Source organism: Elephas maximus, chromosome 2, assembly GCF_024166365.1.
Source record: "Elephas maximus indicus isolate mEleMax1 chromosome 2, mEleMax1 primary haplotype, whole genome shotgun sequence".
NCBI classification, from domain to species: domain Eukaryota; kingdom Metazoa; phylum Chordata; class Mammalia; order Proboscidea; family Elephantidae; genus Elephas; species Elephas maximus.
This window is the reverse complement of record NC_064820.1, coordinates 173861209-173886298: the sequence shown is the minus strand read 5'-3', so window position 1 is coordinate 173886298 and position 25090 is coordinate 173861209. Positions and strand designations below refer to the sequence as shown.

The 25090-nt window shown below is 44.6% G+C and overlaps 1 protein-coding gene across 5 annotated transcripts in view; it reads right to left on the bottom strand.

The window, feature by feature from the left end:
- CYFIP2 (cytoplasmic FMR1 interacting protein 2) overlaps positions 1–25090 on the bottom strand; it is a 159137-nt gene that overhangs the window by 26523 nt on the left and 107524 nt on the right. For all 5 annotated transcript variants that reach the window (XM_049874213.1, XM_049874210.1, XM_049874211.1 and 2 more), the window contains exons 24-26: positions 15288–15431; positions 14044–14134; positions 12213–12343 (exon numbers count right to left, since the gene is read on the bottom strand). In XM_049874213.1, the coding sequence (XP_049730170.1) occupies positions 12213–12343; positions 14044–14134; positions 15288–15431 (366 nt within the window). The remainder of the gene's footprint in view (positions 1–12212; positions 12344–14043; positions 14135–15287; positions 15432–25090) is intronic.

The following is a 25090-nucleotide window of genomic DNA, read 5'->3' as shown; positions in this document are numbered from 1 at the left end:
CGTGAAGAGAAGGTGTTATTATTGTGTTCTCCAAAAGTCACTGGAGCAGAAGGCCGGTCTCCCCAGGGTGGCCACTGGGAGGAGGTCAGCCTACGGCAAAGTTCTGGGTGTTCTCTCAGGACCACTCACTCATCCTGTGTGGACTGGCCAGTTTCCCTGGCTTCATTTGCCTTCCCATGGTCTTTAGTTGATATTTCCTGATGGTAAATCAAATACATGGGGAGCATTAGAGTCAGGGCTGACTAGGGAGCTAGCCGATGTCTCTATAAATTTAAAAAAGGAGGTCAGAAGTAGCTCCAGGGCATATGTTGCCAGAAATAAATCTTACCAACTAGTGGACGTACCTGGAAACAAAAAACTCTCATATTGACTTTATTCCTCCTTATATATCGTGACCTTGTCTGTATAGAGACCCCTTTTCTTTCTTAGCTCTTAAAATCTCACAAGGTTTTCTTTTTCCCTTCAACTTTGTATTATGAAAAATGTCACACATAAACATTTGAAAGAGCAATGAACAATCCTTATGCTCCTCCTGTAGATTCACAATGAACATTCTGCCGCATCTGCTTTAACGTTATGCTTTATGGCAAGGAGACCTGGTGGCACAATGGTTAAGTGCTCGGCTGCTAACTGAAAGACTGGCAGTTGGAACCCACTCCGTGGCTCCAGGGGAGAAAGACCTGGTGATCCGCTCCTGTAAAGATTATAGTCGACAAAACCTATGGGGCAGTTCTGCTCTGTCGCGTGGGGGTTGCTATGGGTTGGAAGTGATCCAACGGCACCTGACAATACAACATGCTTTACTGAGGAGTTTCTGTTGCAAACGGTTAATGCACTCAGCTGACAGAAAGGTTGGAGGTTCGAATCTACCTGAGGTGCCCTGGAAGAAAGGTGTGGCGACCTACTTCTGAAAAATCAGCCATGAAATCCCTACGGAGCACAGTTCTACTCTGATACACATGGACGGGGTCGCCATGAGTGGAGTCGATTTGTTGGCAACTTTTTTTTTTTTTTTAATGTTTCACTGAATCATTTGAAAGTAAATTGCAGATATTATGTCACTTCAGCCTTATATGCTTCAGCATGCAACTCTTAAAAATAAGAACATCCTCCTACCTGACCTTAGTATTGTGATCACTTGAGTTTAAAAAAATTTCTTATATTATTATATATGTAACATCATCATATACTGTGCAGTCGATACTCAAATTTCCTCAGATATCCCTAAAATACATATTTTATAGCTTTTCTCCCAAACAGGATATAACCATAGTAAGTTTCCTAAAGTATGGATAACAAGCAGTTGCTCTAATGAAAAAAAAATTTCAATATTCCCTTTTTTGGTAACTGCCAGGTCCTCATGCTTCTGGAGAGTTCCTCCCCGGGAGGTGCTAATGGGTGAAATTTGCTACTCAGTAACTTCTGCATATACCAAGCGTCACTTATTATTCCCATTACTTATACCAACCAGTAACGTGTTATAAGAGAAGGGGTCACTAGGTGATTAATAAGGCCTGCTGTAAAACTGCTTTTTGTCAACAAAGCAAAAGTGAAGAGGCATTTGGAATCACGATGCAAAACTATTTTATTACAGTACAACGTGAGGAAGCCAGAACCTGTGTAAGGCAGAAACCTGTCAGAGAAGGAAAATTCAAATATTTTCCACTTAAACAAGCAACAGGAAAGTGTTAAGACTGCAACCCTGTCAAAGGTGGAAAACTTGAGAGACCCGGAAAAAAAAGACAGTTCTGTTGAGTTCCGGCTCTCATAGGTTTCACTGTATAAGGAACCCACGATCAAAATTTTTCAAGGGATGAGTATTTTATTTTGTGTTAATTTCAGTCTTAACATTTTCTTCTTGTATTATACTTTATTTAAAACTGAGAGACTATAAGAGATGTCTATCAAATACCACATAACCTCAAGTGTTCCCAACTCACTTAGTCTATGAGGCTAACTAGATTTCAGGTGGTTAAAGAACACAAAGTTTCAGTGCCTGCACATAAAAAAACAGGTCCAGTGTGATCCTGGAGCCCTGGTGGTGGACTAGTTAAGAGCTTGGCTGCTAACCAATAGGTCGGCAGTTCGAATCCACCAGCCGCTCCTTGGAAGCCCCATGGGGCAGTTCTACTCTGTCCTATAGAGTCGCTATGAGTTGGAATCGGCTTGACAGCAATGGATTTTTTTTTTATTGTGATCCTAAGAATGTCAGATTCATGTTAGAACAGCAGTAGCCTCTACTTTTAGGCTCTGTTCCTGGGCGAAAAACTATGTACTGTTTTCAGCTGATTTCCTAGAAGAAATTATCAAACCAATCTCAAAACAATATATTCTTAAATAACTTTAGCTCTGATTTTTGAGGGAGCAAAAAGACAATTAACTCTAACATTATGTTTTTTTTAAGTGTGGAGAAATGAGTCAGAAAAGTGAATGCTGATGGGACCCCCCCCCCACCCACAAACCCTCACTCTAGTTTTCTGGAGGGAAGGGCATGGGAGAACAGGACCTCTCTGGCATTGAACTTGGTTTAAGAAACCAGACAGTTCCTTGTTCTAAACATTTCCTTATACGGGCATACCTAGATTGTTAGTGAAAACGTTTCCTACATACTGATGCTAAATCCATGGATACGAGAATCCACCACAGTCCTACTCAGCACAGAAACTACAAGTTTGAACTCACACAGTGGCTCCACAGGAGCAAGACCGGCGACCTGCTCCTATAAAGACCACAGCCAAGGAAACCTGTCACACGGGGTCGCTGTGAGTTGGAATCGATTCAATGGCATCTAACCACATACGTTTTACTGAGGAGTCCCTGGGTGGTGCAAACGGTTAACACACTCAGCTGCTGAGTGAAGGTTGGAGGTTCAAGTCTACCCAAAGGTGCCTTTGAAGGTCTGATGATCTACTTCAGAAGAATTAGCCATGAAAACCCTATGAAGCTAATTTCACTTGGGACTCCCGGTGCTGGGGGAAGCTCTGCTGAGATATGCTGCATCTGCTCCTACTCTGTGGCCCCTCACTTCCAGCAGCACTCTGTAGCCCTGGCTAAACAATCAGTAACTTACCCTTACCTCACTCTCTGCAGGCTGTGTGTGTGCACACATGTGGTCTTTTCCCACCAATCTGTGCCTCACTTAAAATAATGCTATATATTACTATCTAGTAACTCCCCCGTTGCTGTTGGATTGATTCTGACTCATAGTGGCCCTACGTGCATCAGGGTAGAACTGTGCTCCATAGGGTTTTCAATGGCTGGTTTTTTTGGAAGCAGATTCTAGGCCTTTCTTCCTAGGCACTTCAGGGTGAACTCGAACACTAACCTTTTGGTTAGCAGCTGAATGCGTTAACCATTTACACCACCCTGGGCACTGGTAGTTCTGTGGTAGAATTCTCCATGCAGTAGACCTGGGTTCGATTCCTGGCCAATGCGCCTCATACATAACTACCATCTGTCTGTCAGTGGAAGCTTGTGTGTTGCTATGATGCTAAGCAGGTTTCAGCGGAGCTTCTAGACTAAGACACAGTAGGAAGAAAGGCCTGGTGATCTACTTTCAAAAATCAGCTAATGAAAACCCTATGAGTCACAACAGTCCAGTCCCCAACCAATCATGGAGATGGCACAAGACTGGTTGTCCACAGGGTCTCCATGAGTTGGGTGCTGACTCGATGGTTGGCTTGATGGCCGCCAACAACAAGCTAACAACCGTATCTCCCCTCTCCCCGCCCAAAGTTGCCAAGAGGCTAATAGAATTATTATCCCAGATCAAATTCAGCCTCACCAGAATCATGTCTGGCCAACACAGAGATCCACGGCCAGGAAACTGGCTTTCCCCTTTTCCCCCAAGTGCATGCCAGGGTCTTCCAAGGCTGGCATTCTCCAGAGAGAGGGAACTGGGGGCACAGGGCAATGGCATTTAGTAATAGTCACTCACACAGTGAGAGAATTCTTTCCTTTTCAATTTCTTATCAATATTTCTGACAAGCTTAATGAGGAAGTCTCCATTTGGAACTGGCACCTCGTTAACTCCTTGCTCACATTTGCTAAACTCCCTTTTTATCAGAGAGAGTGGGCAGCTGTCAGGTTCACAGCCCTCAGCAGGCAGCAGCTGCGATTATACGACTTTGCTTTATTTCTACTGAATTTGCTATTCTGGTTGCTTTCCTAAAGTGTTTTTTATAATAGTGGCAAGAGATAATGATTCTTTTTTAATGTAAATGATATAAACTTTCCTTTTAAAATAAGTTTAAGTTAAAAAGTAAGTTGAATTAAATAAAAATATTATATAAATAATAGACCCAGTAGTATGCCCAAAAACCAAACCAAACCCACTACCATCGAGTCGATTCAGACTCATAGCGACCTATAGGACAGAGTAGAACTGCCCCACAGAGTTTCCAAGGAGTGCCTAGCGGATCTGGACTGCCAACCTCTTGGTTAACAGCTGTAGCACTTAACCACTAGGCCAGCAGGGTTTCCCAGTAGTATACAGATACAGCAAAATCATGAGGACTACACACCAATGATTAATGAATTTTGGAAACATTAGGTCAAGAAGATTCCCTCCAGAACACGGTCCTCCACTCCAGCTGCACACTTGAAATAAGTACAAGCCCCCCCACCCCGCCACTGCCGTTGAGTGGATTCCGACTCATAGTGACCCTATAGGACAGAGTAGAACTGTCCCATAGGGTTTCCAAGCAGCAGTCGGTGGACTTGAACTGCTGACCTTTGGGTTAGTTGCCAATCTCTTGACCACTGTGCTACCAGGCCTCCTGAATCAAGTGCAGAGCTTTTAAAATACTTGGATCCCACTCTCATAGAGTTTGTTTTCCTCCAAGTGAGATAAGGCTCAGATGAGATACTGTTGTTAGCTGCCATTAGAGTCAACCATTGAGTCAGCCTCCAACTCATGGCTACCCCACATACAACAGCAACAAAATACTGCCTGGTCCTGCACCATGCCCACGATTGGCTGGGGGCTGGTCTGTTGTGATTCACAGGATTTTTTAGAAGCTTTCTAAGAGACTTTAATGAGCAGCTGCAGTTGCACTAGACTGCTGCCTTACTCATCTTTGGAGATGTCCACTGTATAATAGTACTTAGTGGAGCAAAGGGTATTACGCTCCCCCAAATCCTCAGCTTTCAGGTACTCTGTCCACTGGGGTCTCCTCATAGAAGTCGGTGATACAAAATTACATAATCAAGGCTCTGATTCCTTGGCAGTTACTGACAAGGCTGGTAAAATAAGCAAAATATATTTCAAGGACCGAGATGACTCTGGATGGAGGTGACTGATCACCTCTATCTCACGCTGAATGGAGGTATCTTGAGAATTTTAGGTAAGCAGGGACATTTCTATACATCATCTTGGACCAAGGTGAAATGTCACTCCTCTCATTCACTGAGGCCTGTGTCACATGCTGAGGATACAATAATGGCCCTCACCTGGGCAATCTTTCCTTCATCTCCCCCATTTCAATTCCCACAGATCAGTTTGTTCTTGTTTTATACCATGTTTCACTCTATTGCTATCGTCTCTTTGTATATCTAGGCTGGTGTCTTCAAAATACTTTTATCAGAAAAATTCTGAGCAAACACCTCAACAGATACTGTTATAGCTGTCACTGTCAAATGGCATGTTAAGAAATAGTAGAGCTTAATTTCTTTCTTATGTTTTAATAAATAGCTAGAAGCTTTGATATCGGCTTGCCCACTCCCTGGAGGGCTAGCCTTCTATTTTGAGGACCTCAGTGTAGACAGTGGGCAGAGCCATCAGAGAAGGGGTGGTGACTAACAAGTACTGGAGTCTTCATGTTGCCTAGCTTGTGGTGAGTTCTTGGTCACGTCTGTAGAACCAGGGACCTTTACCTGTCAGACTGTTTTTGCCAAGTACCTATTGTCGATAACCCTCGTAGGTTTCTTTTCCCAATTAGGACATGACTGAAAGGGTAGACATATGATTAAAGACTGTAAAGATATGGAAAGGAAACGCCCTACTGGGAATCAAGGTGGTGCCATCCCACAAAGCCGGGCTCATTTTCCGTATAGGACACAGAAGAGAACTCGTGTTGTGGGTAGCTGAAGGAGGATTTTCTCAGGGTGACTGACAAAATAATCCTGGATCAAACATAGATGGTGGGTTTGGGGAGGCACTGGGTGGGCTGTCTCAGAAGCAGAAAGAAAACAGAAACTAATCACCACTTTGCCACAGGCATACTGATAACTGTTGCTGAGAAACTCTGCCCCCTGTGGTTTCTGAAGGCTTTTCTAGCTCTGACTGGCATTTGATTCTGTGAGTTTGGGCCCAGGCTCTTCTCACCTTGCATAAGACAAGTAATGCTCTCAAATAACTGGCCAGAACGTGACTGTGGCCCACTCAACCAAAAGCAGGAGAGAAGAAATAAAAAATGGAGGCAAAAACAGAGAAGACTCTCGAGTCTTAGGCAAGAGGAACTGCAGTAAAAGGCAGACAGGCCAGTGGTCTCTTTCAGTCGCTCCCATGAACGACTAGGGCCCTCTCCTGGTGTGTCCTGGCATGACATACAATGGGCTGATGTCTAGAAAAGCACATAAAATTTGAACAAAAGCTTGATGATTGTGGAATATTTCCCTAATATACACCTTATAATTTTCCAGGGTAGGAAATACCAGAGGGAGTACTAGACATGAATAACATTTCTTTTAAAAACACAACAGACTTACAAGTAGACATTTAAATGCTGATTCATTTCAGATTAGATTCAACACATTTATTAAGTGCCTGCTGTGTCTGTGCCACCCAGGGACTGCTCGATAAATGTCAGATGGAGCACGGCAGAGCAGAGAGGAAAGACGTTTCAAGAAGTGGTGCTGGGGCAACTTGGCATCAATACGAAATTAGCTGAATGAAATGAAATTCTACCTCTTACTAAACACAGACATCAATTCGAAGTGAATAACAGACCTAAATGTAAAAGGCTAAACTCTAAAACTTTTAGAAGACAACGTATCTTCATGGCTTTGAAGTAGGGAACATTTTTTAAACAAGTCACAAAAGCACCAACAATTAAGGAAAGGAATGATAGACTAAGCCTTAAGCGCTTACATTCATCAAAAGTCACAGAAATACATTTGCAATACTTGTATCCGTAATATATAAATAAGTTCTACAAATCAATGAGAAAAAGATAGGCAAAAATGGACAGCACTTTAAGATGGGTTTCCAAATGGCCAACAACATATGGCAAGAGGCTCTGACTTGTTGTCATCAGGAAAACAAAACCATGGTTAGATATTATATCACACCTACCAGAACGGCTACAATTAAACAGAAGGGCAAATCCAAGTGTTCACGAGGGTGTGAAGAAACTAAAATTCTCACACACTGTTGATCAGAGTGTAAACTGGTACTGCCACTTTGTAAAACTGCCACTCTCTGTGGGAGCTAAACATATGTCAACTCACTGGCTTAGCTATTCCACTACTAGGTTCACCTAATAGGAATGAGATACGCATCAAAAGATACATATCATCAAAAGATATGCACAGGAATATTCACGCCATCATTTTTCATAATAGTCCCAAACTTGAAACAACCCAAATGTCTATCCACAGCCAAATGGCGATTAAACTGTTCTAGTCATACAACGAGAATCTACACAGTAATGAAAACGAATGGACTGCAGCTGCGTTCTACAACAAGGATACCTCTCACAGGTAAATGTTGAACGACAGAAGCCAGGCAGGAAAGGGGAAACATACAAATGATTCCATTTATGTGAAGTTCAAAGACAGGCAAAACTGATCTCTGGGCACAGAAGACAGCATCACAGCTACTTTTGGAGCACAGACTGGAAGGGAGCATGCAGAAACCTTCCATGGTACAATAAACGTTCTGTGTCCAGGCCTGGGTGGGGGCTACGTGGGCATGCACCTTCAAAAAGCTGTATGCTTAGGATTTATGCATTCGAGAGCACATATGTCATACCTAGTCCCTGGATACTACAAACGGTTAAGTGCTCGGCTAACCAAAAGGTTGGCAGATCAAGTCTACCAAGAGGCACCTCAGAAGAAAGGCCTGGTGATCTAATTCTAAACAATCAGCCACTGAAAACCCTGTGGAACACAGCTCTCCTCTGACACACATGGGGCTGCCATGAGGTGGAATTACCTTGATGGTAACTTTTTTTTTTTTTAATACCTTAATTAAAAACATAAAACAAATCATAGGGTTTCTGTACCTTTTCTCTTTCTTTCTAAAACTATCACGTATTACTTCTGTTTTTAAATTAATGTTTAGTTTGCCAATAACACATGAATATACTTTCCTTGTAAAAAAACTAAGATATTACAGACAAGGCTGGAGGCCTTGTTGACCTCTAATCCTGGCTCCCTCCCTACTTCCTAGAGGAAATTACTGTGAGCTCTTTGTTGTGCTTTTTTTCAAAGCAATGCTATTTTGTGGAATTTATTTTTGTTTATTTTACACATATGGCATCATAATGTGTGTATTGTTCTGGAACTTACTTTTTTCACTTCATATGATTCCTTGCACCACTTTTCTATGTTGATATGTACAAAGCTACTTTATCACACCTTATTCTTTTTAACTGCTTCAGAATCTGCCATGGACTTCATGTTCACAGTTTATACAGCAGTTCCTCTGTGAACGGGTATTGAATATTAAGGCATCTTTCTTCTCTCTCTCTCTCTTTGGCAATTAGTATTCCTCTTTAATGAGGACAACTGCTATCTAACATTTAAATATTTATTTAATTCCAGCTTCCTAACCTAACCTAATTAGCTCCAGAAAGAGCATGCCTCATTTCAGTCTCAGAAAGCAGTATCTCAACCTTGGGGATTTCCCTAGTGGTCCAAGTACAAACTGGGGCCCTCAGGTTTGTGGTCCCCTGTCCCTGCAGTTGGGTCAGTACCAGAAACCTATGTTTCTGTTCTTGTGCCTCTGCTGCTGATGTGCTGTGTGACCTCAGGTGAGTTCCTCCCCTCTCTGGTTCTCCATCTCCTCACCTACGAACAGAGGGGGTTGAAGCACATGTAGTTCTACGGTCTTTCTCGGTTCTGAAGGTCTTTGATCCTCAGTGTCCTGTTGTCCCCAGTGGTATATGCAAGTGATCACCCTTGTAGCTCCATAAAGTCTGCCTCCTGGGATCTTCACAGGGGAATCTTAACTGGTACTCTCAGATTCTTAGCACCTCATGAAAGGAGGTGCTAACAGGGGACACTTAGGAACTGAGGCCTTGAGCAGCTCTTCTTTATCCCTATGGCTTCTGAAAGCCAAGTTTCCATAGCAACCCAGGCCCACTGAACCATGTTAAAAACCTGTTATCATAAAGAGGAACAATTAGCTGTCTCAAGAGTCCATTTGAAGGGGGAGAAAGAAGGACAATTATCCCCTACAGAGGAAGAGGACAACAGTGCCCGTTTCAGAGACTCTCAGATAGGCCTTACAGCAACTGGCATGAACCCCCCATTTTAAAGATGGGGACACTGATGTATGGAAGGAACCCTTTCTGGCTCCTATTCTGAAGCTTTCTACTGTTCCTTCCTTCTCATTTTCCTGTACCTTTGTTCTATCTTGTTCTTAATTCCTCCCTACCCTCCTCCCTATTCTCTGTGGGCTACTGCCTCCAAGAAGATCTCTAAATGAGATGACTTATAGCCATATCCTTTACTCACCTTCCAGTCAGTTCTCCTGACAGCCAAAATGGCCTTTTAAAAAAAGGAAATCAGATCCTATTACATTTCTCTTCATGGAGTTTCTGGGTGGTACAAATGGTTAAATGTTCAGCTATAGTTCAAACCTACCCAGAGGCTCCTTGGAGACAGGCCTGGTAATCTACTCTCAAAAAATTAGCTATTTAAAATCCTATGGAGTACAGTTTTATCCTGACACACATGGGGTCACCATGAATCAGAGTTGACTCAGTGGCAACCAACAACACTCTTCTGTTCACATCTTCCAGTGGCTCTCAGTGGTGGCCCAGGAAGCCCTGATGACCCATTGCCCAGCTGTCGCTCCCGCCTCAGTTCTTTCCTTTTCCCCTTTGCCCCTTCACTCCAGCTTACCCTAGTGTCCTTTCTGTGCCTTGAGGACACCAAGCTCCATCCTCTCTAAGAACAGCACATCCCCCCCAACCCCACGCCCATCACTGTCTATCCATCCTATTACTCTGTTCATTACTCATTACTCATAGCAAGTATCACTATCTGAAAATCACACTCTGGTTGTTTACGACTTTGCTCATCCCCATCACTGGATAAAAATGGAAATAATCTGTCTCTCTTGTTTACCACCATTTCCTTGCCACCCAGCATCGTGTCTGGTGATAAGTGGGCTCCCGATCCCTGTTTTCTAGATGAGTATATGGATGTGTGGATAGATTCTGAAAGATATCCTCACTGCATCCTGAGGATTAGGTTGCTCAGGGCTGTACCAGGTACCTTCATACCTGTAGGATTGGGCCCACCTGGGGACTCCACCCACAGAGAAGAGCTGAGACATCATGGTGTGTACTGGGGAGGAATGTGGAGAACAGAACCTGGAAGACAGCTGCCTCCATGACTCAGCCCTGAGGGCTGGCTAGGATAGATGAAGGGCCCAGTGGGAAAGACTGGGAACTGGTTCTGTGTGATGCTGAGGGGAATTCAGAAGGAAGTGTGCTTCTGCTCATTGTCATGGACTGAACTGTGTTCCCCCCAAAATATCTGACAAATTGGGTAGTCTATGATTCCCAGTGTTGTGTGATTGTCCACCATTTTGTCATCTGATGTGCTATAAATCCTACCTCTATGATGTTGCTGAGGTGGGATAAGCAGCAGTTATATTAATGAGGCAGGAGTCAATCTACAAGTTTAGGTTGTGTCTTAAGTCAACATCTTTTGAAATATAAAAGAGAGAAACAAGCAAAGAGGCCTGGGGGACCTCATACCTCCAAGAAAGCAGAGCCAGGAGTGCACGTCCTTTGGACCTGGGGGTCCCTGTGCTGAGAAGCTCCTAGAGCAGGCAAAGATTGATGACAAGGACTTTCCCCAAAGCTGAGGGAGCAGCATTGCCATTCCAGAGAGCCTGGAAGGTGGAGCTGAAGCCCAGGGCCAAGGGACCTACACTCAAAATCTGGAGATTGATGGCAAGGAACTTCCTCCGGAGCTCAGAGAGATAGAAAGCCTTCCTCTGGAGCTGGTGTCCTAAATTCTGACTTCTAGCTTACTAGACTGTGAAAGAATAAATTCTCTTTGTTAAAGCCACCCACTTGTGGTATTTTTGTTATAGCAGCGCTAGACGACTGAGACACTCATCACGACGACTGCTGTCAATTATATCAAGCTCTTACTGTATGCATTTTATATAATTACGTGCTTTCAACCTTAAAACAGGGTGGATTCATTATCTCCCATCACAGAAAATGAAGATACTTTTTTACATGTTCTTCCCTCAGCCTGGCACAGTCTCCCCCTAGCTCTGTTGTTGTTGTTGTTAAGTGCCGTCGAGTCGGTTCCGACTCATAGCAACCCTATGCACAACAGAACGACACACTGCCCGGTCCTACGCCATCCTTACAATCGTTGTTATGCTTGAGCTCATTGTGGCAGCCACTGTGTCAATCCACCTCGTTGAGGGTCTTCCTCTTTTCCACTGACCCTGTACTCTGCCAAGCCCCCTAGCTCTATACCAGACTAATTCCTGCACATTCTCCGTGTCATCTCCTCAGGGAAGTCCTCCCTCACACCCACAAGACCACACCAGCTTCTACTGCTTTAGATCCCAACTGGGCCCTGTAGTTGTCCCACATAGCACTCACTGTAATTGTAAATGCACAATTTCTGTATAAATGCTTGCTCAATGCCAAGTTTCTCCCTCTAGACTGTACAGACACAAGACAGTGCCTGGCCTGTGGTAGCCAGGGAGTCATTGTTTGTTTAATGGATGCATACAAAACTAAGACTCAGACGATGGCCAAGGTCCTGCAGCTAGTGAGTGGTAGATCCAGGAAGGGAACCCAGTATGTCTGGCCCCAGAGCCTGTGCTCCTTCCACAGTGCTCTAATGGGCAGACCTGTCTGACAATGGGTGGAAAAGTAGTGCATGCCCCACCACTGGGAGAATACCAATCTGTGCTGCAGAGCCTCCAGGCAGGGTGCTAAGAGGGGCCTCCAGGATCTGGTCGGGGTCAGGGGTCCCGTCCAGCCTGGAGACACTCGAGGACTCACCAGAGCTTGCTCTATGAGGAGGCAGAACAGGATGGCGTTGCCCACCTCCCTCAGACTCTGGAACACATCCGTTTTGAGCTCTGCATACTCAATGATGTCCTTCAGCTGGTGGTGGAAGAACTCCAGGATCCCTGGGAGAAGACGGGGAACAGTCACCAGGAAGCCGACACTGGTTTACGGGAAGTGCTGACTGACAAAGGCCCCAGACTGACTTGGGAGGGTAAAAAGCCAAACCATATATCCCTCTGTATGTGGCCCAGGGTAGGGGTTTCTTTCAGGGCTCAGTACCAGAAAAAGCTCAGGAAGCTGGCTAAAATCCTTTTTGGAAGAAAGCGGATAAACCAAACCAAACACACACACAAATGGGGCAGTCCTGGATCTTTCCCCAGTCCCTCCAAAAAGTTACCTGAATTACTGAAAAATGATAGGACATTTATTTGTTTATTTATTTGTAACATGTATTTATAGGTGCTGGATATTGTGCTAAGCAGTTTATCTGTAATATCTGATTTGATACTCCTAACAATACCTTAATTAGGCACTATCATCCCTATTTTTCAGATGAGGCTCAGAGAAGGTAAGTGTCTTGCCTATGGTCACACAGCTAGTGAGTGAGGCAGCTGGGACTAAGAACCAGGGCTTCTGGCCCAGCCCTTTCCTCTTATGAATCACATTGACCGAGCACCTGACATCTTGGGTTTTGGAAAAAACATCATGTGCTAAACTCACGATCTGTATCTTTCCCTCTGACACCATTCACCTTAAGGGAAGGAAAGAATTATCTTTCACCCCAGAAGTTGAGTGGCAAAGACTCCTGTTTTCTGACTCGCCTTACATACATCACTTTGAACCCCCACCCAGAGTATCAACCTCCTCCAAATGGGCAAATGGAAGGATTCCTAGAGGTGCTGAGCTAATGAGGACCCTTACATATAAGCTCTGCTTTCATCATCTGAAGGAGCCCTTAAACAGTGGTTAAGCGCTCAGCTGCTAACTGAAAGACTGCTGGTTCAAACCAGGGCTTCAAACGGGTTCTCCCTGGTTCAGTCATGGCTGACAAAGCAAAACCAAAACAGACCAAAATTTTAAAATCTGAGTTAACCGGAACAATAACTGGAATGGGAAAAATTATGGGTCGAAGTCCTGGATGGGAGACTCAGAAGAGGTGCAGTGAGCCCTTTCAGGAGCCTGATATGTGACCTGTGGACAGCGACACACATCAAACCAGTGAAGCTGGCTGTCGTCCCAGAGCAGGGCTCCAAGTTTCTGCACCTGCTGAAAATCCAACGGGCAAGAGACGTGGTTGCTATGCAATGCGTACGTTGCCCTTGTTTTCTAAGAGGGAGATTAAGTTTCTAGTACGGCTTCGGCTCATAATTTTCCCTGTTCTGGTTTACCCAAATTTTAAATATTCAGGTCTGTTCCGGTTTTGCTTCCTGGGAGAATCACTGGGAGGCCCTGGTTTGAACCCACCAGCCACTCCACAGGAAAAAGGTGTGGTAATCTGTTTCCGTAAAGATTACAGCCTAGGAACCTCTATGGGGCAGTTCTATTCTGTCCTATAGAGCTGCTATGAGTTGAACTAAACTTGACGGCAACAGGTTTATTCATTATTTAAAGACTTCCACACTTGCTATCCTCTTCCAGCTTCCCAACAGTCACATGTGGCGGATACAAACCCAGGGGTTCTGGCTCCTCATGCAGAACTCAGCTCTCAGGCATGTTAGAAAAGCAAACACTACAAGGTAGATTGCCAGAGCCACTGCTGCCATGGGTGGGGTTGGGTTATTTTCCTATCACCAGCCCCTGCCCCCACTTTCCCATCACCAACCTGGGGAGCCATACTCATGCCGAGGCAGGCGACATATCTTGGGCATCACTTCTATCAGTGTTTTCACGTACTGGAGAATGGTTCCCTGGAGCTGACAAAAGAAGAGAACAAGAACAGTAAGGCCATCCACTACTGCTGCACACTGAATGCTAGGCTAAGGGTCTGTTAGGACATGGATAAGATCTGCTCCCTGACAAGAGGAAGCAGTTCCCTCCCATAGGTAGTGGATACTGTCAAACTCCGAAAATGGTCTTTAGAAGACAGAAGAGGAAGTCTGCTCATTACTCTCTTGGGCATACAGACTTCAAGCAGGGCACATTGCTAGGCACGGGTTTTTTCCTGAGGTTAGGGTGCTAGATGAGATCCAGAGGCACAGCCAAAAATGAAACAGGGCCAGGCAGCTGTGCAGGCTGAAACACGTTATCTAATTTAAGCATGGAAAATACACAGCACATTCATCCCTCCTGTATCCAAGGCAGACATCTTTAATCAATCACCACATTTAACTATTTTACTCTGGATTTAATTGCACAATCTAACAATCCATGGTTCTACATAGCTGCTACCAGATTACTGGGGTTAGCAGGTAAATCCTGTTTGCTCTTTCTGACCTGGTTATATATTACTTTGTTGATTTCCCTTTGTCATCTCAAATCTTCAGGGCGATCTGGTTGAATGCTTCAGCCTTGCTTCAGTAGTGTTGCAAGGAATTAAAGGAAGGTTCATAAACCATATTCACGTATGCAGAATGGTAAAGGGATAGAGAATTCCCTTCAGGCCAGTGCAGTGTTGATAGCAGGGTTTAGCAAGAAATTCCAAGGGGAAAAGCATGGTGATTGATTAGAGATGTCTGCCATGGGTATGGGAAAAGACAGCAGCACACGTGTCACGGATGTACTGTGCTCAGATTGGACAATGTAGCACAGAAGGGGAGCATGAGCAGTCATTAGCAGGCCCTAAACACTGAAATCAGGATTCATGAGTTCAGTAGTCATATAAAAAGAGTGGGTTCTGGATCAGAAAATAAGAGGCAAAGCCCCAAATCAGAAGGTGCACAGAAATGTAACAGAGTGCTAGGTCAAAGCAACCGAGGGACAAGGGCGAAGGACTTTCTGGTTATTTCTGCAGACAAAGTTGGAGTGCCTGTGACTTGTTTTGACAGGCCAGGTAAAAAGTGAAAGCAAATCTTACTCATATTGACCCTAATTGGCCACCTCCCAGGCCTCATTCAGGCCTCTCCTTACCAAACTCTTGACAATCTTCAGCAGTTCTTCCATGACCACAGCGATGCCCTGGTAGCCCAGGAGTCTGCAGATGGTCTTGAAGTGGGGGGGACCCACGAAGTTCCTGTAGGAGCTGTAGATGTGGCTGTAGGCAATGTTGAGTGGCTGGAAAACATGGGTTGTGGCAAAGTAAGTGGCTGAGTATGAATAGACGCTGGTGTGAGGTCTGGCAGGAAATGTTTCTCTGATAGAACAGGAATCTGAAGTGATCAGCGCTCTCTCACTGAGGACCCCTGTGAATGTTTACAAGATACTGGCCATGGAGGGAGGTGTGGTCAGTGACCACAGGATGGGGCAAAGGCCACTTGGTGGAGCAGCGGTTCCCTAGCAGAAGAGGAGAAAGGGCTTTTGGGCAACGTCCCTATTACAGGGACTCCTGCCACCTATGACTGTCTGCGCACAACCAACTCTTCCAACCATAATTTTTACGGATTGAACCAGAGGATGGGAGGTAAAATAGATGATTTGCTTTCTCTAGAGGCATTTCTGGTACAAGAAACAGGCTGGAAGTGCCATTTGAAAACTCAATAGCTGATTCAACATCTTCCTTCTTCCTTTCAATTGCTTCCACCTATGACAGGGTGCTATCTTGGAAAGGGAACAGGCCAGGGAGTCAGGAGATACTGCTGAGTGTCTAGGAAAATCACTTAAGCTTTTTGAGTCTCAGTTTCTTCATCTATGAAGTGAGGGGGTTAAAGTCAGTGGTTTCAAAACACTTCAAGTGGCAGTCCAAAGGAAAGATGTCCTGGCAGCAAGTATGTGAAACAGACAAAGCAGAGCCGTTTGGGGCCTCAGTGCCCTGGCCCCTAGCTGGCCACCTCCATCTTCCTCTGGACCCCGTGAGACACCTTCGGGAATCCTAGGGCTTCATGTTTAAACAACCTTAGAGGAATTTCTGTAAGATCCCTTCCTGTCTGAGAATACATGACCAAAATATAGGGCCCTAAATTGGTCTCTGAGAGTTGGAATCAACTTGATGGCAACGGGTTCGGGCTCTTTTTCTTTTTTTAATCTGTCTCACTTGGTTGCTGAGACCGTAAAAGTTATCAATGATTAATACTGTGTTTGTGAAAGGCTGCCATTTATGGAGCACCTCTTACTCTGTAATGCGAAGCCCTCCGTGTGCACACTCATTTAATCTACACAACAGACATATGGGATACGGGCAATTCTCAGTCCCATTTCACAGATAAGGGAACTGAGGCTTGGAAGGTAAGTAGTTGCTCAAGGTCGCACAGTTCATAGGCAACTGAGCGCTGATCTGAACCCAGATATGGCTGATTCCAAAGCCCACACTCTTAACCTCCACCTGTAACAGTGTACTTTGAATGAAGAATTCTTACGTAAGCCATCTCCAGGTTTTTAGATAAGGTTTCACGTCAAAATTGCGTTCTGAGTGTCGTTTTTCTACCTGGAATTGTAGAAATTTTGTTCACAGAATGTGTAAATATGGGAAGACCACGTCTGGTATTCTGGATTAGTTGGCTAACTGGAAGTTCTACGTGACCTAACTAGGGACTGCAGTGATGCTTCTGGAAGGCTGCAAGACTCTGAACACCCTTTGGAGCCACAGAGGGAAGATTTAATTATGTTCAGTCTAGTTTTTGAGTTAAGTATGTTTTATTACCCACGATCTATCCTAAACTTTGCAAAACAAGAATCAAAATTATGTCGGTGCTCTTGGGTGCCACTGAGTTGATTTTCAATTCATAGCAATGCCATGTGACAGGCTAGAACTTCCCCATAGGGTTTTCTAGGCTGTGATCTTTACAGGAACAGATTGCCAGGTCTTTCTCCAGAGGAGCTGCTAGGTGGGTAGGAACTGCCAATCTTTCGGTTAGCAGCTGAGCACTTAACCACTATGCCACGAGGGCTCCTTACCACAATTATAGTACCCTCTAATAACAAGGATTCGTGAAGAATACAATTATGACACCCTCTAACGACAAGGATTTGTGAAGAATTAGAACACCCACTCGCTCACCAGGCTGACTCATAGCGTGTTTGGAAAGCCAGTGCCTACATACTGGGAAGCTTGGAATGTGAAAATGTGTGGAATTATCTACCTAACACTGAGGAGCTGCCACTCAGTAAACCCTGCCTGAACACAATATGACATAGAGGATGAGCCTGGGAGAGGGAGGTGTTTCATATAGTTACTAAGGATCTCTAAATGTTATGGGGCAGAATGGTTTATGTAGGGAGGGGAATATACCTGACTCCAAAGCATGGTATTCACAGCAAATCCTAGAAGTGTATGAATTGCTGAATTTGATTAAGCCAACCATGTGGCCAGGCTTATTCAGTTATTTTCTATACGTGGAGCAAATCCATTTCAACGCCCCAGTAACAGGCTACATTATCAAACAGGCCCAGAACTAGGGTTAGGAGAATGAGGTGCCTAGGGCTCAGGATTTTAGGGGCATTGACTCTCCTAAGTGAGTTCATCCTAGTCCCCAACCCCTATCACCGCTCCATTCTGTGTTCTCTTTTCCCTCTCCAGAGATGACGTGTGTATTGTGGACACCAAACCAACTACAGGACACCTCTACAAGGAGCGGGAGATTGGTTAAAAAGTGGCATCAGAGAACTTTCTAGGGTAGTGGAACTGCCCCACATCTTGATTGGATTGTTGGCTACACAGATGTATCATTTGTCAAAACTCTGGGAACTATATGGATACTCGCAAGCTGTACATTTTACTGTATAAAATTATACCTAAATAAAACCCACTGGGCTATGACAACCTAATTTACTTCCAACATTTACATCTATAGATTATAAAGCAAAATCATGGCGTGGATGAAATCCTGAAGAGGACCCCAGTGAGTTGACTCCACAGCTTGAGCTGGCATAGGGCTGGGGATTAGGGCGTAGGGAGGTGATAGCTAAAGAATACAGGGCTTTTTCAGGAGATGACAAAAAGTTCTAAAACTAACTATGATGATGGTTGAATTCAGTAACTACTAAAAACCACTGAACTATAACCACTTTAAATGGGCAAACTGTGTGGAAAGTGAGTTATATCTCAATAAAGCTATTAGGAAAAATGAGAGCTGTCCAACAACAGGTCATACTGTACAGTCCCTCATCCTAGTGGAGGCTGAGAAACACTGTGTGGGGTTGTTAGCAGGGAATGGTGCCTGAGGCTGGAGTTGGAACAGTCATGTTCCCTTCAGAGGCTCCAGCTCCCCTGCACTCTTCCTGGAAGCTTTCTTTCCCAGGCTCTCCCCAACCCTCACCACCACCCAAGGAATTTCCGGTGCCAGGTTTCTCTTAGTACTTCCCGGTAAGCACAAATAAAAATGTATTCCAATTGGTGAAAACTGTTCGGCAACCCTCCCCTGTTCTAGGCAGAGGGGAGAGTCATTTTGGAATTGTTTACCACACACAAGAGTTTGAAAAATCCCCTATAGACCCGCTCAGTGCACTCAGGAGGTCTCCTGCTGATGTTCGTACATCAGTCTTGGATTCTGGTCTAGACTGGCAGTTAGGCCTCAGTTCATTGCCCAAGCTCAGCAAGGACCAGCATGAAATGAGCAGAATTCAAATCCTCCTTCTAAGTGACCAAACTCCCCTCCACGCCTCCCTCATCCCCCCAAAACACACCACACACATGCAAGAGGAATGGCACCCACATGCTAAGAGTCCATGCACACACATCCCCTGAGGGCACCCATCTGACCTGCTGGCTCAATAGGAGGCTGGGCCCTATTGAGAAAATGTGGGAATATGGGAGCCTGGGCATTTTCTGAGGTTTGGCAAAGAGAAACAGGAATGCAACAGACATTGGAAACGTGCCACAAATCTCATACGCTGAACAAATCCTAAATCCTGCTAACTGACTCAGGTTAAAAGCCAGCGTGCTTTCCTTTAGAAACTAATTATGTATCTTATCTGTTCAGGATGGCTCACTTCAAATCAAGCTTGTTTAAACCCACACTGCATAAAATAGGTAACTTTATGAGCACTAGAGAAATACACACTCCCAATTCAGGAATTAGAGCTAGGTTATTACTGTGGGGCTCATTTTGTTAAGAAGCAAAACCACTATTTTAAGGAGAGAAAAAACACAGTGAGTTTGATCTGGCAGACCCTGATCACCACAGCAGTACCTGTACAGGAACTCTGAATCGTAAGGTCTCTATCACCAGATGGTAAACACTGCCAGGCACTCAAAACAAGGAGGGGTATTTATTTGGCAAACTGAATTTGCAAGCAATTTGCGTCTCTGCTTTTTGGAATCGTCTAAGTGCTGTTTTCAGAGATCCCCAGAGGAATTAAAGCCATTTCGAATTTCCTGTTTTAGTTACAATTTCTCTAAGGTTCCTTGAATAATTTGAATATTGTCAGCCCACAAGCACAAGCACAGCCCTCTAATTTAGGCTGGGGAGCTGCATCTCAACTCTCTAAAACCACTGCCTGTAAATGAAGTCTGGAGCTAATGACTAAAAGCTACATTGTCCTCGTCTGGAAGGTCACAGGGTGAAACCCACGTTATGGGTAAATCCCCAGTCACAGGTTCAAATCTGCTGCTAGATCACGGGTAAAACTGCTGACGACTCTGTCCCTTCTGGACTTTTGGTAAACTTCAGGGCTGAGTCGCCAGCATCTAGTTCTGGACTCCTTGGCCTTCTCAGCTCAGAGATTGAAAGATCCAAGGGAGTTTGCTGTACAGAATTCAAGAAATGGTGCCCCTTCCTTTCTTATCTCTTGAATAAAATGCTGTGGAGAAGGTGAGAGGGAGAATAGTAACCAAACCTTCCAGTTCTGGGGTATCAAATCAGCCCTATAATACTGAGAGATGCAAACATATTTGGAAAGAAATCACTGGTACCGCTTCCCTTTATCATTTGTACCCAGATGATGACACACACGTATAACGCTTCTCTGTCTATGAATGTTTTCACATGTTAATTCCTTCATAATTGCCCAGGCGTATCAGTTCCTTGTGACTGCTGTAACAAACTACCACAAACTTGGTGGCTTAAGACAATAGAAAGTTACTCTCTCATACTCATAGTTCTGGAGCCAGAAGTCTGAAATCTGCAACACTGGGCTGAAATCAATGTGTCCACAGGGCCATGCTCCCTCTGAAGGCTCTAGGGGAGAATCTGTTCCTTATCTCTTCCAGGTTCTCGTGACTGCTGACATTCCTTGGCTTGTGGCTGCATCACTCTAATTGTCAAGGCTAACATGTTCAAATCTCTCTGGTCTGTCTTCACATCATCTTCTCCTGTGTGTGTGTCAAATCTCCCTCTGCCTCTCTCTTATAAAGACTCTTGTGATTGCATTTAGAACCTACCTGGATAATCCAGGATGATCTCCCCATCTCAAGATCCTTCATTCAATCACATCTGCAAAAGCCCTCTTTCCAAATAAGGTAACATTTACAGGTTCCAGGGATTAAGATCTGATATCTTTGGGGCCATTATCAGCCTACTCTACCAGGTAAAAACCAAACCCATTGCCGTCCAGTCGATTCCAACTCATAGCAACCCTATAGGACAGAGTAGAACTGGCCCACAGAGTTTCTGAGGAGCGTCTGGTGGACTAGAACTGCCGACCTTTTGGTTAGCAGCCATAGCTCTTAACCACTGCACCACTGGGGTTTCCATACCAGGTACAATTATCCCAATTTAATAAAGGAGGAAGCTGAAGCCCAAGCAAAGTGAAGAGACTTGCCTGGGGTGAAATACAAGATGATATTCTGCCATATAAATGCTAAAATAACAAAATCCTTCTGGAGTGGTAGGTAAAGACTGTTGCCGAGTCTGGGGTTGGTACCATGTGGACATGAGGGAGGTGGTGGCTGCAGTGGCAGTGGAGCAGGTGGTACTCCTGGTGGTGCTGTCAGAGGCCGAGGTGCAGACGCCTCCAGTGAGGCCATGTGAGAAGTGCTGGCGTCCACGTGTGCACCAGGTCAAGGTGTACCCAGCTTGCTGCAGCAAAGCACTGGGTCCTGCATCCTAAGGACTATCAGTTTAACGGGAAAGTTATCACAAGAGTTTGCTGAGTTTCTCTGAGGCTAAACTGTGGCTCAGACAGGGGCATCTTTTAGCTACCAGCAACCAAGTCCAACAAAAAGATCACACCAACCGTTTCTAAAGGCCAAAAAGTATTTGGAAATTAGTCAGATAATTTCATAAATAATTTGCATCACAAGCTATACCACTTAAGAGGCAGTTTCATGATAAACCAGTTGCCGTGGGATCAAGAATGACTCACGGTGACCCCATGTGTGTCAAAGTAGAACTGTGCTTCATAAGGCTTTCGATGGCTGATTTCTCAGAAGGAGATCTCTAAGCTTTTCTTTGGAGGTGCCTCTGGGTAGATTCGAACCACCAACCTTTCAGTTAGCAGTTTAATGATGGACTATATACATACACTTTATTTAGAGAATATATTTTTAAAGTTCTGATTCATATATTAATTTAGATTACAAGACTGGTTGTTAAATGTTTTTCACATTCAACATCACCCCTGAGTGGCACAGCTCTTAAATTAACCGGTGGTGCTTGGACTCTGGACTTCTGACTCTAGAGCAGGGACATTCAGAAGAGGAAACGTTTGCTGCCTGTATTTCTTCAAATGTACTTCATGTTTTCCCATCTCCGTTGGCTACAATCAGGTGGCTGGATGTTCTCTGCAAGGTCTTTCAGTTCCTTGTCTGTCACCATCATTTTGGAGTCCATTGCACTGGGAAGGCCCATTTCTACTTTCCAGGAGAAGCCATAAGGCAAAGAGCTATTGTTGACTTAGAACCACAGCCCATAGAAGAGTCAAGCTGAACAGCAGTGCATCCAAGAGGCTGGCTTGGAGCTCAGGCCCTTGAGGACAACAGACCAGGCTTAAAGTACTGCTCTGCTACTCTTTAGCTTTGTGACAATGGTCAAGTGAATTAATGTCTCTGAGCCTCAGTTTCTCCCTTTGTAAAATGGGAGACTGTGGATGAAAGGAGAGAACACGTGTAAAATGCACCAAAATGTTCCCAGTGGTTATCTCTGAGTTGCATGAGTTTTACTGCCTTCTTTGAACTTTTCTATATTCTTGAAATTCTGTACAGTAAGCTTGTATGTTCAAAATAAAACAAAACAATAAAAGTACTGTAAGAAGGAGAAAAAAAAAAAAGGCAAAGAAATACAACGTAGAAAGCAAACCCTGCTCTTTCTAACCTCTGGATGAAGGTCCGACCAGCTGAGGAAATGGCTCTGACCCACTGACCTTTTCTTCTTAATAATAACCATTTCTAGGCATTGGTGGTTCAGTGGCGGAATTTTCATCTTCCACGTGGGAGACCTGGGTTTGATTTCCAGCCAATGCACCTCACGTGCAGCCGTCATCTGTCTGTCAGTGGAGACTTACTCATTGCTATGATGCTGAACAGGTTTTAGTGGAGTGGCATTTTGTCCGTTGTGCGTGAGGCTGCCATGAGTTGGGGGCTGACTTGACAGCAACTAATGACAATAACAACATTCCCAAGCCCAACACTTTACAGACATGGGTTCAACCAACTATAACAACAGCCACTGTTGTTATTGTTAGTTGCCGTCTGGTCAATTCCAACTCATGGTGATCCCATGTGTATGGAGAAGAATTGCTCCGTAGGGTTTTCAAGGCTGTGACCTTTCAGAAGCAGATCGCCAAGCCTCACTTCTGAGATGCCTCTGGGTGGGTTTTTGAACCTTCAACCTTTTAGTTGGCAGTCCAGTTCTTAACCATTTGTGCTACCCAGGGACCCTACAACATCACTGTAAGGCAAGTATTATTGATAGTCCCATTTTACAGATGAGTAAACCAAGGCACAGAAAAGTGAGAAAATTAGTCCAAGGCCACACAACCAGGATTTGAACCCAGCCTGGGGTTTCAGGGCCTGCCCTCTGAACTATTACCTCCTTCTATGTGCCAATCCAGGTTTGGGATCACAGCAATAATCGCACGTCTTTCCTTCACTGCCACGTTCAGGAGGGTGAATCAGGACCCTACGCTTGGCTGACTTCCTCTGCAGTAGTTTACCACCAACTGGGAACCAGTTGGTCTTACAGTGGAGGAGGCTGCAACTTGGATATACTATGGCAGGACCCTCCCTGATGATGGAGAAGGAGTGAGCTTGCCTGGGTGCTGCCTCTTAAGGCAGGTGTCCCCCATAGTTTATCTCATTTACCGAGGGCTCTACTGTCTCCTCTGGGTCCTGCTGGTGATCAGGGATGGCCTACAGGAGCAGGACAAGCCCTAGACTCAGAGTCAGGGACTCGGTTTCCACTCCTGGAATCAGTTCTGTGGCCTCTGGAATGCCATTTCTTTTCTCTGGGTCAGTGAAACTAGAGGACCACTAGGCCTCAGGTTCTCTGAAAGTCTTATTTCCTCAAACATAAAAAGCTCACGGTTAAAAATGTCATCCAGGAACATTAAAACAAATCCACAATTTCTGAGGATAAAGTTATGAGTTCCACCTCACCACTCTCCAGGCCCCCAAGCTCTGGTGTTTTAATTCCCCCCAAAATAACCCTTTCAAAAGGTACCTGCAAAACACCTGAACTGGCCTTTCTGTGGAGAGGACACTTTTATGCTCTGCAGGGAGTCACCGTGAGCGTTTGGAAGAGATGTGCTGCGCGCATTACAAGAGATTTAAGACAGGCCTCTGGGAAGACTGAATGTCAAAGAAGATCCACTGGGCAAGTGTCTCATAAAGGAACTCTGGACGTCCGTGACTTCATTCTCACAGAGGCCTGGGGCCAGGGGAGGGTTCTGTGACTCACCAGCTAACTCTTAACAACTTTTTGATTGTTTTTGACATGACTCACAAGAGGACCTTTATGGGTTGATTTCCTTGGATACTAAGAACCAAGAAGAGCAAAGCTGACTTTTTTAAACATATAATTGTATAAAACACCTCATGTCTAAACTATCTGAGCAACTTTTTATCCTCTATTTCAGACATGCTGAGATCTCCTCGATAGAAAGGTGGTAGCATGTTCCTAGAAGTCTTTGTGGTACAGTGGTTAAAGTGCTCAGCTGCTTAATGAAAAGTCAGCAATTTGAACCCACCAGCTGCTCTGAGGGATAAAGATTATAGCCTTGGAAACCCTATGGGGCAGTTCTATGCCGTCCTGTATGGTCACAACAAGAACAAGTGTGTTCTCACAAAATTTGGGGTGACAAGAAGGGAACGGAATCTCAGAGGCATATACATTTTTGTGGGACATGAAAATAGGGCAAGAAAGCAAAATCGGGATTCTTGAATGGAAAGGAACGTTGGAAAAAATCCAATCCAGGAACAGTGAACAGTTTCCATTTCTGGTGTCAACTCCAATTGACTGGTAAGCAGTTGCTTGGGATGTGTGTGTTGAAAAGGACTCTGTGGCAGTTTTGGAACCCAAATAGAAAGGCTGCCATGATAGCAGAGCAAGCCTGATGTGGGTTCGGGATGGAGCAGGGACAGTACCTACACCTTCTATTTGTCCCCAGATCTAGCCCATGCTTTACAGATGATAAAATTGAGGCCCAGAGTAACAGGGCTTTGACCAAGGCCATATAAGTAGGTAATGCCACAGGAGGCCAGAAGAAGGAAAAGGATAAAGAGGTGGGGTAGGAAGCAGGGGTGAGAGGGGATGAGGATGAAAGCTATCGTTTTAGTTGTGGAATAACCAGGAACATCTTCCTGTTTGAAAACATTGTCCAAAGAGGATCTAGATGGGGCAAGAAAATAGGGAGAAATGATACTGGCCAATTAAAGAGGAGATGCAGGAGCGCTGGAAGAATCA